This window comes from Asparagus officinalis, chromosome 6 (assembly GCF_001876935.1).
Source record: "Asparagus officinalis chromosome 6, Aspof.V1, whole genome shotgun sequence".
NCBI classification, from domain to species: domain Eukaryota; kingdom Viridiplantae; phylum Streptophyta; class Magnoliopsida; order Asparagales; family Asparagaceae; genus Asparagus; species Asparagus officinalis.
In genome coordinates, this window is record NC_033799.1 from 44,663,463 (window position 1) to 44,675,283 (window position 11,821).

At 35.2% G+C, this 11,821-nt stretch overlaps 1 protein-coding gene across 1 annotated transcript in view; it reads right to left on the reverse strand.

The window, feature by feature from the left end:
- The window catches only part of LOC109846112 (U11/U12 small nuclear ribonucleoprotein 59 kDa protein), a 20,859-nt gene extending 16,243 nt beyond the window's left edge, over positions 1 to 4,616 (reverse strand). Inside the window, exons 1-5 of the mRNA XM_020415339.1 lie at positions 4,402 to 4,616; positions 3,409 to 4,061; positions 3,171 to 3,254; positions 2,005 to 2,070; positions 468 to 557 (exon numbers count right to left, since the gene is read on the reverse strand). Of these exons, the coding sequence (XP_020270928.1) occupies positions 468 to 557; positions 2,005 to 2,070; positions 3,171 to 3,254; positions 3,409 to 4,035 (867 nt within the window). The 5' untranslated portion in view covers positions 4,036 to 4,061; positions 4,402 to 4,616. The remainder of the gene's footprint in view (positions 1 to 467; positions 558 to 2,004; positions 2,071 to 3,170; positions 3,255 to 3,408; positions 4,062 to 4,401) is intronic.

Here is an 11,821-nt window from a genome sequence, read left to right on the forward strand (position 1 = left end):
CCAAAAAATAAAAGGGAAAAACAAAGAAAGAAAGAAAGGAATCCAACATCAGAGCCCAAAAAGACACATCAAGCTATGGAAGACAAGTGCAGACGTCTCTCTGAGGTTTTTATCTTCCATCCAGTGAATCACCAAGTGAAGGGACCACAAATCTGCGGAAAATGTGATACTTTTGACCATTCCACCTCTAACTTTAGCAATATGAACAATCACATAGTAAGGTAATAGAATTAAAACCGGTTTTAACATTGTTATAAGGATTGCATGGCTTCCATCTTGGTGTAAGAATGCTACCTGTGATGTCAGCAATATAGGCTTGTCTAAGGAAAATAAATAATCAAGTTAATTTGTATCAATGATAGGATTTAATAAATACTCTTCATATCAAACAAGAGAACCATTGAAATCAGTGTTTGGTCATGACGAGGACTTTGAAATAATGATAAATGTGAACAATAATAAGATACCAACAAAGAACTCATGCCTTGTTTTTTCAACTTCTGAATTCTGATGGAACGAAGTTCCTGCAGCTTCTCCACGACCAGGACAAGCTCAAGCTGAAAACTCAAGAGATTGTCATAAGTGATATATTTTCGAGGAAACTAACAAACATTTCAAAAGACCCATCAATGTTTAGGAAGAAATTAATAAGATAAGTACATGAAAGTAAAATGTAAATTTGGATATTTTCATTACTGTCCAACATTTTAGATATGGCAAAGAAAATATATGTAGCCTAGCTCAAAAGTTTAGATGCAAACTTTGTTGTTGGTGGCACTGCTGTTGCGTAATTGTATACACTCTTAAGGAAGCTCATTCAAGGAGGAAAGGAGCTGCTCACCATCAGTATAAAGTGGTTGTTTGATGAAATGAAGAAAACACATTAAAAATTATCAAGATGAATGGTAAAGAGCATTTATGTCAGAATAATGAGTACCCTAGAAGAGACACTAACAAACATATGGAGTGAAGTATGCCAATAGTTCATTGCTCAACTAGTCGGAGGTAAACTGAAAAAGTATTTATGGTTGGCATTTGAAGCACAAATTGTATAAGCAATACAAATACTATTGATTGATAAGAGTTGTTAGTTACTCTTGCACGAAAAGTTATGAGAAATTTTTCTTAATAAAAACAATGAACCAAAAAAATCAAGCAAACAAAGAGGACCAAAATCTATTCCATTATCCTCAGACTGCACAATACCAAAAGATAAAGCCTTTACCACAAACGTTTGGGGTTAGCTACATGAATTCTATTCTTGCATTCAGCTATATATATTAAGGGCTATCCCTCTCTGTCAACCATTATTATATCCTTCTTAATTACTTCCAACCAAGTTCTCTTAGGCTTACTTCTAGTCCTACTTGTCCCATTAACTGTGACCTTATCGGTTCTCCTCTTTTTTAGCTGCCTTCATTGCACATGACCAAAACATCTAAATTGATTCTCTCATTCTATCATCAATAGGAGTAACCTCTAACCTCCTACAGATGCACCCATTTGCTTAGTGTATATCCACATTTTTCATAAATGAATAAGGACTTATTACCGCTTTGTAATAAGTTCATAATTTACCTACACTTGAGGACAGGCTAGAAGTTGAATTCAAAAGAAAACTCATAACTCAAGACAATAAATTCAAGAACACAAACAAATCTATCTGACAAAAACAAACCTTTAACTCAGATTTAACAACTGAATGGCCACAGTGCTCATCATATTTCATCGTAAATCCTACAATGGAGCTTATCGTATTCAAAGAGAAAACGCTTATAATATGGGATCCATAAACTATAAGATGCATAAAGTATGAACTCTTTGTGCAACTGACATACATGTCTTTGCGAACAGTATTTCGATAACTGAGGTCAATTTAAAAAAGTACAAAGAAGCAGTAGCAGAGACAATATGTACATAATGTACACTAGGTACAATACTGGTGCATATGGAGCAGAATATCAATATCAAAGTACTCAGATAACATGTGCCCAAAGTTCTGACCTCTGATTCGAGTCTTTTTCTGTCCTCATTAGCTTTGAGCTTTGCAATCGCCTTCATATCTTCCACCTAGAACAGCCAATCTATGGTTAATTTTCAACAAGATAATCAGAATATACAGACTTCATATTAATCGTAAGATCTTGGCATCAACAAAATGATATGAGCTAGCAGATGATACAATGAAGAAGTAAACATCTCCATTGTAAATAGTACGGATCAGGACAACTAATGCCATTTAGATAAATGGTCATCAGATGGAAATAACTTGAATGCTATAATGTTACTACAATTTACAGAACTCATAAAATATAAGAAACAAAAAAGTTGCAAGCACCCAAAAGTATAATGTATACTACTGCCTGAAAGTATAACGCAAAGAGAAAAACCATGACTAGGAAAAGCTTTGAAGATACATTTAGCACTAGCTTCATGGCCATCTGCAGCCATCCATTTCATCTAAAATACTTAGATGTTCCCATTATGATACCCTAATTGAATGAAGTAGTCCCTTCCTCGTATTTGTTTTATCAAATGTTTGCTTGCATAGTGAAAATTACAAGGGACGATTCCATAATCTCCCACCCTCATCATCCAAAACACCACCAAAAACCATAAAACTGTATTTTCAAACTTCTATTCTCCCATCTGATTATAACTTGCCTCTGTAAACTGCACGTATCAATAATGGAAGATGAGCCATATATTCTAAAAGTTGAAAGAGGGACAAAGGAAATTTAAATAAGGGGCTATTTCCAGAAAAATTGAAATAAAGGGATCATATTGCATCTTGAAAGGTTTAAAGTAGAAGAAGGCTATCCTTCAAGTCAATGCAGCTTGGCAACTACTTTACGACGTCAGGTTTCATCTATGATGCAACCACACAGATATGAAACACTCATACGGTATATATATGCAGTCACTGTATGCGAACCCACCAGTTTGGGTTCTGTGAGGGAAAAGACAGATGGAGCCTCGCCCTTGCAGTGCTTGAAGCTTATTTCTGTAAACATAATTTATAGACCATTTCCATTGAGGCATACAAAACAAGAATGTTAAATATGGATACAGGTTTAGTTACCAGCAGTAACTAAGTTATCCCTATTTTACCAGGAATAATGAGCTATAGTAAAGAGACGTGAGCCTCACGCAGTCATGAGCAACAATACCTTTCTTTTTGCAATGTCCTTGGCAATCTCCCTAGCTCTCCATTCATCAGCATCCTGATCAGCTTTATTATAACTCTCACGCTCCTGCAGAAGAAAATAGCACTTGATAAGCATTAATTTAGATAAACAGTAGCAGGACAAAATCTCATTTTAGTGTTGCAATGAATGCACGGTGCATATCAAGATTTTTCCAACGCAAATTGACCGCAAAAGATCTAATTTATCAGATATTGACAACCTTACGCAGCAGTTCTGCCACACGTTTTCGTTTTTTCTTCTTCCAACGCTTATTTCTTTTGGCTTTTTGCAGCTTTTGAGCTAATCTCGCAGCCAGTGACTTTTCCTCCCATGAACTTGTTTCGCTTGTAACAGCCCTGAAAGGAACAAGTTGATCCCTGAGGCTCGAAACTAACGAACGTGCAGCCTCTAATGAAAGGGACTCCTGCGTATCTAAACCGATCCTGCTCTCTTTAAGCATATGAGGAACTTGCAGAGGTAAATCATTTGCAGATGACGAGGAATTCTTTTCTGACGGGTTATCGCAAAAAGAGTCTCTAACTGAAGCATTGTTTTCGTTTGACTGCCTAATAAGATTAATTTCCTCCAGTTCCTTCCGCCTGCCAGAACTCCAAGTTAAAATGAACAAAACCAACACGCGAGGAGGATATAAGGCTAAACACGACGAAAGAACATACAGTGCTTTCGCGAGATAAACAGCCTCCTGTAAGTTTCTTAGATGGCTCCTGACATTATCGGCGTCCCAAAAGGAACTGCCAGGAGACTGAACAGTTTGCATTGCTGGCAATTGAGGCTGCATTGCTGGCAACGGAGGCGGAGCCCCGGGATATAAAGGTGGTCGTATCATTGTGCAAACCTACGAGCAAGTAGCACCTGCGGGAAAATAATTACGTCAAATATTTAACTTGATATGTATGCGGTTCGCATCCCAAAGATGAGGAGTAAGGATTCAAAAGGTAATGATGTAATTAAATAATGTTTTTTTAAAATTCATAATTCGATCACGAAACAACTGCGAAATCAATCAAAAAATCAAACTAAATTTATTGACATCCGTTATTTCCAATTCGCCAATTTCATATTGACGAAGTCATTCTTGCATTCTAATGCAATTTCCCAAGGTGCGGCGTATACGCAAACACAAAGAAGGCGTTAGAGAATAAAGGGAGATAAAAAGAAGAGTTTTGACGAGATCACTACGATGAGACTTTACCTTGGCTTGTAAAAAGAGGAGATGTTGGGGTCTGAGAAAAAGGAGGAAGATGCTGAGCTTGATGGCGGCGGCTCAGCCCGCGGACGTGGATCCAGGCGGCGGTGCCTTCAGAATCTCGCCTGTAGAAGGAGGAGGAGGAGGCGGTGGCGGTGGTTTTGAGAATTGAGGCTGAGTGCACACGGGTAGGGTTGGTACCGGGTCGGGTTTAGCTATCTTCAAAACCGGCGTGCGTCTTAAAAACGCAGGCTCGGCTATTTTCAAGGGGGAGAATTTTTTAAAAGGACAAATTTTCAAAATAGATCTCGTTAGAAATTTATTTTTAGAAATCGATCTTTTGGAATTTAATTACCATTTTCGAATCGGTTTTTGAAACCAGGTTGAAAATAGTAAATAAAGTTTGAAAACTTCATAGGATTTAAAATCGCATGAAGTTTAGTCAATAAATTACTCAGCATAATCACAAAATAGACCAAGTCATCTGAAACTACAACCAAACATCACGGGATTTGAATTTGAAGCCCCATGAAGTTTGCAGGGGGCATCTGCCAGGGAGCTCGTATCGAGCTCTCTGTAAAAAGGGGTCTGCAACTTTACGGGATTTGGAAAATCCAGTGAAGTTTAGGTGTACTTCTTCTGCAGTGTCATTAGCGTGGTTAATCAGGCACTAAACTTCACGGGATTTTAAATCTTTATTTGCTATTTTCGACCCATTTTGAGTCAGGTGGCTGAAACTGGTCAAAATGACAATTAAATCTCAAACGGATCATTTTTTAAAAATAAATTACTAATAGGGTCTCTTTTGAAAATTTGTTCTTTTTTAAAACAAGACATTTTTTAATAATATTTAGTAACAATGATCTTTTTACTAAATAATTAGCAAAATCGATCTCTTTTTGGATAGCTCACTAAGGCTGGCCAAAAAGAGATCAATTTTGCAAAATTTAGTGTTGAAAACACATGAGACTACTATTCCTGTGTGTTTAGAATTCGCTAATCACCTCCTAAGCATAATCCAAAAAAACACGTGGGATTAGTAGCCTCGTGTGTTAAACAAAAACACATCTGCTTCCTCCCAGCAAATGAACGGGGCTCCCAACAAATACACGGGACTAGTAGTCTCTTTTATTTGTCGGGTACAAAACACAATCGTGCCAAAAATTAGGGCATAGCCTCACTCTCTCTCAAATATCGCGATCCCTCTCTCTGCCCTCCCTCTCAAATCAACCCAATCTCTCCCTCAATTCCCTCAACTCTCTCGTGATCTCTCCGTCCGTCAACTCTCTCCCGCTCTCTCTCCCCCACCCAATTCATCCTCTCCAACATCACCTCCTTCTCCCACAATTTCCTCTCTCTCATTCTCTCCAAACCCAAACTGAGGCTCATCCCCAAAATTTCTTTCTTGATTCACTCCGGCATTGTTGAACTCTGACACCATCTAAATTCTCCAACGTGGATGAGCTCTTACGCTGATGAACTTCAACTCTTTACAACATAAAATTTTCTAATTTTGTATAAATTTTTGGTTACAATTATAGTAAAAAATAACCTTATTTTTTGGTTATAATTTTATTTTAACCTTGATAAACAATATGGCTTGGTTATAATTAGGATTTAACTAGAAATTTGATAGATTAAATTTGATATAGAGGTCCTTTCAACTATGGTTTAGCTCGAAACAAGATATATAAAATTTAATTTATGAAGTGTAATAGATAATTTGCTTACAATGAATGTTAATATTTCAGTTTCGATGGCGAACAAAATAACTGTTATTTACTTCTTAATGGTAGACTGAGTGTTGAAATGAATAATATGCTTATATACGATGGAGGATCTAGAAAAATTTTCATGTTATCTAAAGCATGCAACTTCGATAAAATAATGAAGTAAATATACAGAGTTACTAGAACTAACCATGGAGATTATACAATTAAGGTGTTTTGTAATTGTCCGGTAAATAAAAAAATAATTGTTATAGAGATCACCAATGATCAATAAATGATTGACATGACACAACTCTTTAAAAAGCAAATCTCAATTGACTTGTTCATTAAAAAATTTCTAATGTTCGATTGCTCAATTTTAAATGCTCCAGGAGAGTTCTCCAGCATGCTTGACTTAGAAAATAACTCAAGCAAGTTTATTTCATCTCCAAGTGATACACACTTAGAAAATGACTCAAGTGAAATGGCATAGACTAAACTACAACATTAAAACGGGCATGCCCATTGTGCAACGTCAAGTGATATGTTCTACAACGCTTCGGTTATGTTACGGATAATTTAGCGATTGGTTTCATTGTAGAAGAGGATAAGGATGCAGAGATGATTCTGAAAATGTTGAAGAAGAGGAATAATTTGATAGCATGCAGTGTGTTATTGGAAGAATCGATGATGACAACCATTGGATGGATGGATTTTGTGTAAACAATGATTGTGTAGAGTGTGAAGAACCATTGCCAGAACAGTTTCAAAATGAGGAGTGGATAAATGCCTCACAAACTGAGTTTGTTGATCTTGGTTCTATTTTCGAATAACCTGAAAACTTCACTTTAAAAAAATGAGATCTATTCAAGAATAAGAAAGCATTGATTTTTACTATATGTGAATGGTCAATCAAGAATCAGGTCAAATTCAAGCCGGTGAAAATTATTACAACCAACTACCATGCAAAATGCTACTTTTTATGCACGAAAATATTGTATACACACACGATATATGTTGAAATAGAAACATGCATGTTTTGTGCGTGTATTGGGCTTTCTGTGAAACACATGGGACTACTAGTCTCGTGTGCTTTTTGAGACTGTTTAGAAAACACATGTGATTAGTAGTCCTGTGTATTATCTGCTACTGCACAGAAAACACATGGGACTACTAGTCCCCTGTGTTTTCTCGGTTGTGTTTAGGAGGTGATTAGCAAACGCTAAACATACGAGACTACAGTCCAATGTGTTTTCAACACTAAATTTTGTCAAATCGACCTCTTTTTGGCTAGTCTTGGTAAGCTGACCAAAAAGAGATCGATTTTGCTAATTATTTAGTAAAAATTTTATTTTTGCTAATTATTTTTTAAAAATTATCTTTCTTAAAAAAATTCTCCTTTCAAGGGTAATTAGTTGCGGATTGGCCATTTACTTGTATTGCTACAGATAGATTACATATTTCGCAAAACATTTATTTTCATTTTAAGATTATGTTTCGTAAAGTGAAATATATATAAGCTTCATAGAGTGATACATTTACTGTAAACTTGCATAATCGTATGACATTTAACTAATTTAAATGGAAAAAATAAGAGCATGTTTGGGAATTGGTCAGAGTGGCTTCTGAGCTTTCTTGGACATGTTTGGCAAAAAAACTCTTTTTTAGCTTATAAGCCAAAATAATATAAGTTAGGATAACCTAGTTTATTTTTTGGTGGTTCAAAAACCACATAGTTTGATGAAGTAAATAACCACTATAACTCCCAAGAAAATTCAAAAACTCTTTATTCTCTATCTTCAACACCAAGATGGATTATAAGTCACCCATTTGTCAAACACTTTACTATTTAAAATGGGTTATAGTCAATTAAATTCACTAAAGACGTTGGATTATATCCACTTGACTTATTAGCCATTTATAAATTATAGGCTAAGTGGATTATAATACAAAGTTTATAAACATGGCCTCAAAGCTAAGAATCTAGAAAGTCTATATACAACAATAGAAGTATGAGGGTGGTATATTCTTAAATAGGTAATATCGCAAGGAGTTTATCACCTTATTTTTTAACCCCATATGGAAGTTCTTCTGCGCAATTTAAAGAATCTTAAGTGGGTAGGCCAGCTTATTTTAATGTCTTCAATTCTAAGATCTCTTTTTCGTTTTTCCTTTTTTCCTTAGTGACCTATCACCTTGTTTTCAAACCTTTCATCACAAATGTTCATTTACTTGGTTAAGCCTAGCTTATTTTAGATGAGTTCATAAACTAGTTTTCAAAAGCTAGAAACCCTATAAGTTGAGCTTAGAAGCTAGTTTATTTAAAATGTTACCAATTCTATGGATCTTTTGTCAATCTTATCAATTAAATGTGTTTTACGTGTTACCCAAGAGTGATCAGTGCTAATCAATTGACGATGACCTGCATCATGCGTTTTTTTATCATTGGATTGATGATGGATATGGATTGACATCATTTAGTATGTGGTGACGTTCTATGTTTGTCCAAACTCATGTTGTTTATGATCATGCTTTTCGTCAAGTTCTTCAAGATGCTCATCGTAACAACTATGTGTAGTGATAATTAGACTATAAATTTTCAAATTATATTTATACTTCTAGAAACAAAAGTATCACTCATTGATAATTCATTCGTAATGGAGTCAGTATTATTCAATTTTTTAAAAAAATTTCAATTAAAAGTTCTCCTATAGTTTCATATGCTAGTTTTATAACTTTTCAACTATTAAATTTATTGAACTTACTGTTAAATCTAACTAAAATTTATTTTTCAAATAGAATGATAATATGTCAAAAATAGATCGTAGGATTAACAGTAAATTTAACAAATATTAATGACTAAAAAAGCTCCAAAATTAATATTGGAATGTTTTATTAGAACTTTTGTATGAAAATTTTACCGTTTGCAAAATAGAAGGTACTAAAGTGCTAAATTATTTAAACTACTCAAGGTATATAAAATGCTTGGAAAAACAATTGAAAATATATAAGTGCTACATGAGTAAAACATAGGGTATTTTACTGCATTTTAATTTTTTTTCTTTTATGATTGGATTCAACATTTCTCAAATACCATTGATTTCTTTTGGTGAATTAATATTATGTGTGTCGCTCTTTTATGAAATATTATATATTTCTCCTTATAGTACCGACACAATAGTTAGTATTAAACATGAAAGTTGACAATAAATATTATGGTAAAATATTATGAATCATGTCCATGATTTTTTACCATACTATTCTCGAATTTAATGTTGATTTGAGAGAATTATGGATTGATAATTACTTCTAAAATTATACTCAGAGAATCGCGGTTGCCATAATTCTAGGCCATTTTTGTTACAAATTCATATTTCCTTTTATTCGTTTCTTTTTATTCTTATGTAACTTGAGCCTAAAATGAAAATTAAATTGGTGCACCAAGAGGATGCTGCACTTTTCATTATTATCATGATCTTATGCGAGTCATGTAGTTTCTCATGTCTCTTACTAATGAGTTTGAGTTTGTTCATGCCACTCTTCTTCATCAGGATCCTCTACCTGAGCTTGAATCAGTGGTCTCTGAGTTGTTATCTGAAGAAACTCATCCTGTGACATTAAGGCAAAAAAGGAATCCAATGCGCCATTTGGTGTTGTCCTTGCTATGCCTTCTTCAAAATTGCAGCAAAAGATCACGCATTGTAAGTATTGTCGCAAACTTGGTCATTTAATTTCTGACTGCTGCAAACTGCAACAGAAACATGCCACCATTCAATCAACAAGACCAAAGACCACATTAATCAAGCCTGAAAATTGCACCACTTTAGCTATCACTGAGGATTACTCTTCTAGAACTTCACAATCCACTCCAAGGGACGTGAGGGGTCTTGCTTAATCAGATTGATCTTGAAACACTTAAGCAAGCTCTCACCCTTGCTACCTATTGTATATCATATTCCTCTACCTTTCCCATTACTTTAGGTTCCTCCAATAATTGGTATTTTCACCTTGCTTGTTGTAATCCCGTAACTCCTCACTCTACTTTTTTTAAGTCCAAACATGTCGCCTCTCAGGCTCCTAATGTTAATACTGCTGGTAACTCATCTTTGCATGTGAGTCACATAGGAGATGTATCTACTTCATCATCGTCTTCGTCAGATACATTTTTTAATTTCCAACCTTAGCTTAAATCTTATTTCTGTTGGAAAATTATGTGATCTTGGACTTGAAGTGCATTTTACTCATAGTGGTTGTCATGTGCAGGATCCAAAGACGGGATAGATCGTTGGGACCGGCCGCAAAGAGGGTTGCTTGTTTGAACCTGTATCCCTTCAAATTCCTAATGGTTTCTTGCTACATGTGTAGCGTCTATTTCCTCTAGTCTTTGGTAGCGTCTATTTCCTCGAGTCTTTAGCATTCTCGCCTTGCTCATGTTTCATTGCCTAGATAGTAATCTTTAATTTCTAATGGTCATCTAGAGTCTTTAGTCGGGTTGATGTTGATTGTGTATCTTGTTAACTTGCTAAATATTACGCTTTGCCTTTTAATGATAGTAATTCAATTTCTTCTGCATCACTTGATTTAATTCACTCGGATATTTTAGGCCCCTCTCCTATTTCTACTATGGGTAGTTCTAAGTATTTTGTGATTTTTGTGGATGACTATTTGATCCTTATACATGGATTTATCTCCTCAAACACCAGTCTGAATTATTTGTCAATCTATTCTACTTTTGCTCCATGATTCAAACTCAATTTTTTTGTAAAATCAAAACACTTTGAACTGATAATGCCATGGGATATAGAGATTCTAGATTTCTTGACTTTCTTTCACAATAAGAAAATATTATGCAACTTTCTTGTCCAAGGACGTCCCAACAAAATGGACGTGCAGAACGTAAGCACAGTCTTATTCTTAACACTTTAAGTGTCTTGCTTATCTATTCATCTTGTCTTAGCGTTTTTGGGGGAGAAGCAACTCTCTTTGTTGTCTACACTATTAATCATGTTCCATCTCCCACTATTGATAACATTTCTCCTTATTGTTTGCGTCGAAAGTTAGTTTATTTTGTAGAACTCATTACACGTTTATCGATTACAATGAATTCAAAAGAGTTAATCTTTTTATAAGACTACTCGCTTACACAAATAATACAAAAATTACAACTCTCTTCAAACACACACAGAGGACATTTATTACCCGATGTTTGCGTGTGTTTTTTGCTTGTGCCGGGGACGCGTTAGTCCGTGGACCATCGTGGATCAGGTCCGGTTGATAGAACGAAAATTTAATGCTCTTGCTTCACAAAGGAAACAATCACCAAAGTGATAATCTCAACCAAGTGAGATTACGACTCTTCTCGAGATCAAAACCAAGTTTGATCCGGAGGAAAGGGGAATGCGTCTTAGATCTCTCGAACTCTCCTTCTTTTTGGTGAAGAAATTCGCCAAGATCTATTAACCTCTCTAAAATTCGTGATTCACTCTTCACAGGGACAACATCTTGCCTAAATTTCAGATCTCCTGCGTATAGGGCCCTAGACTTGTATTTATAGGCTTCAGTTGCAGCGTTTTAGGATAGAAATTGATGATTTGACCTTATTCTTAGTTAACAACCACTTAACCATATTTAGGGATAGTATCAAATAAGTTAGGAAAGCTCTGGAACGAAAGAATCCCGAGAAAACTATCGAAAAACGCGTTTTGGGCACTTCTGGG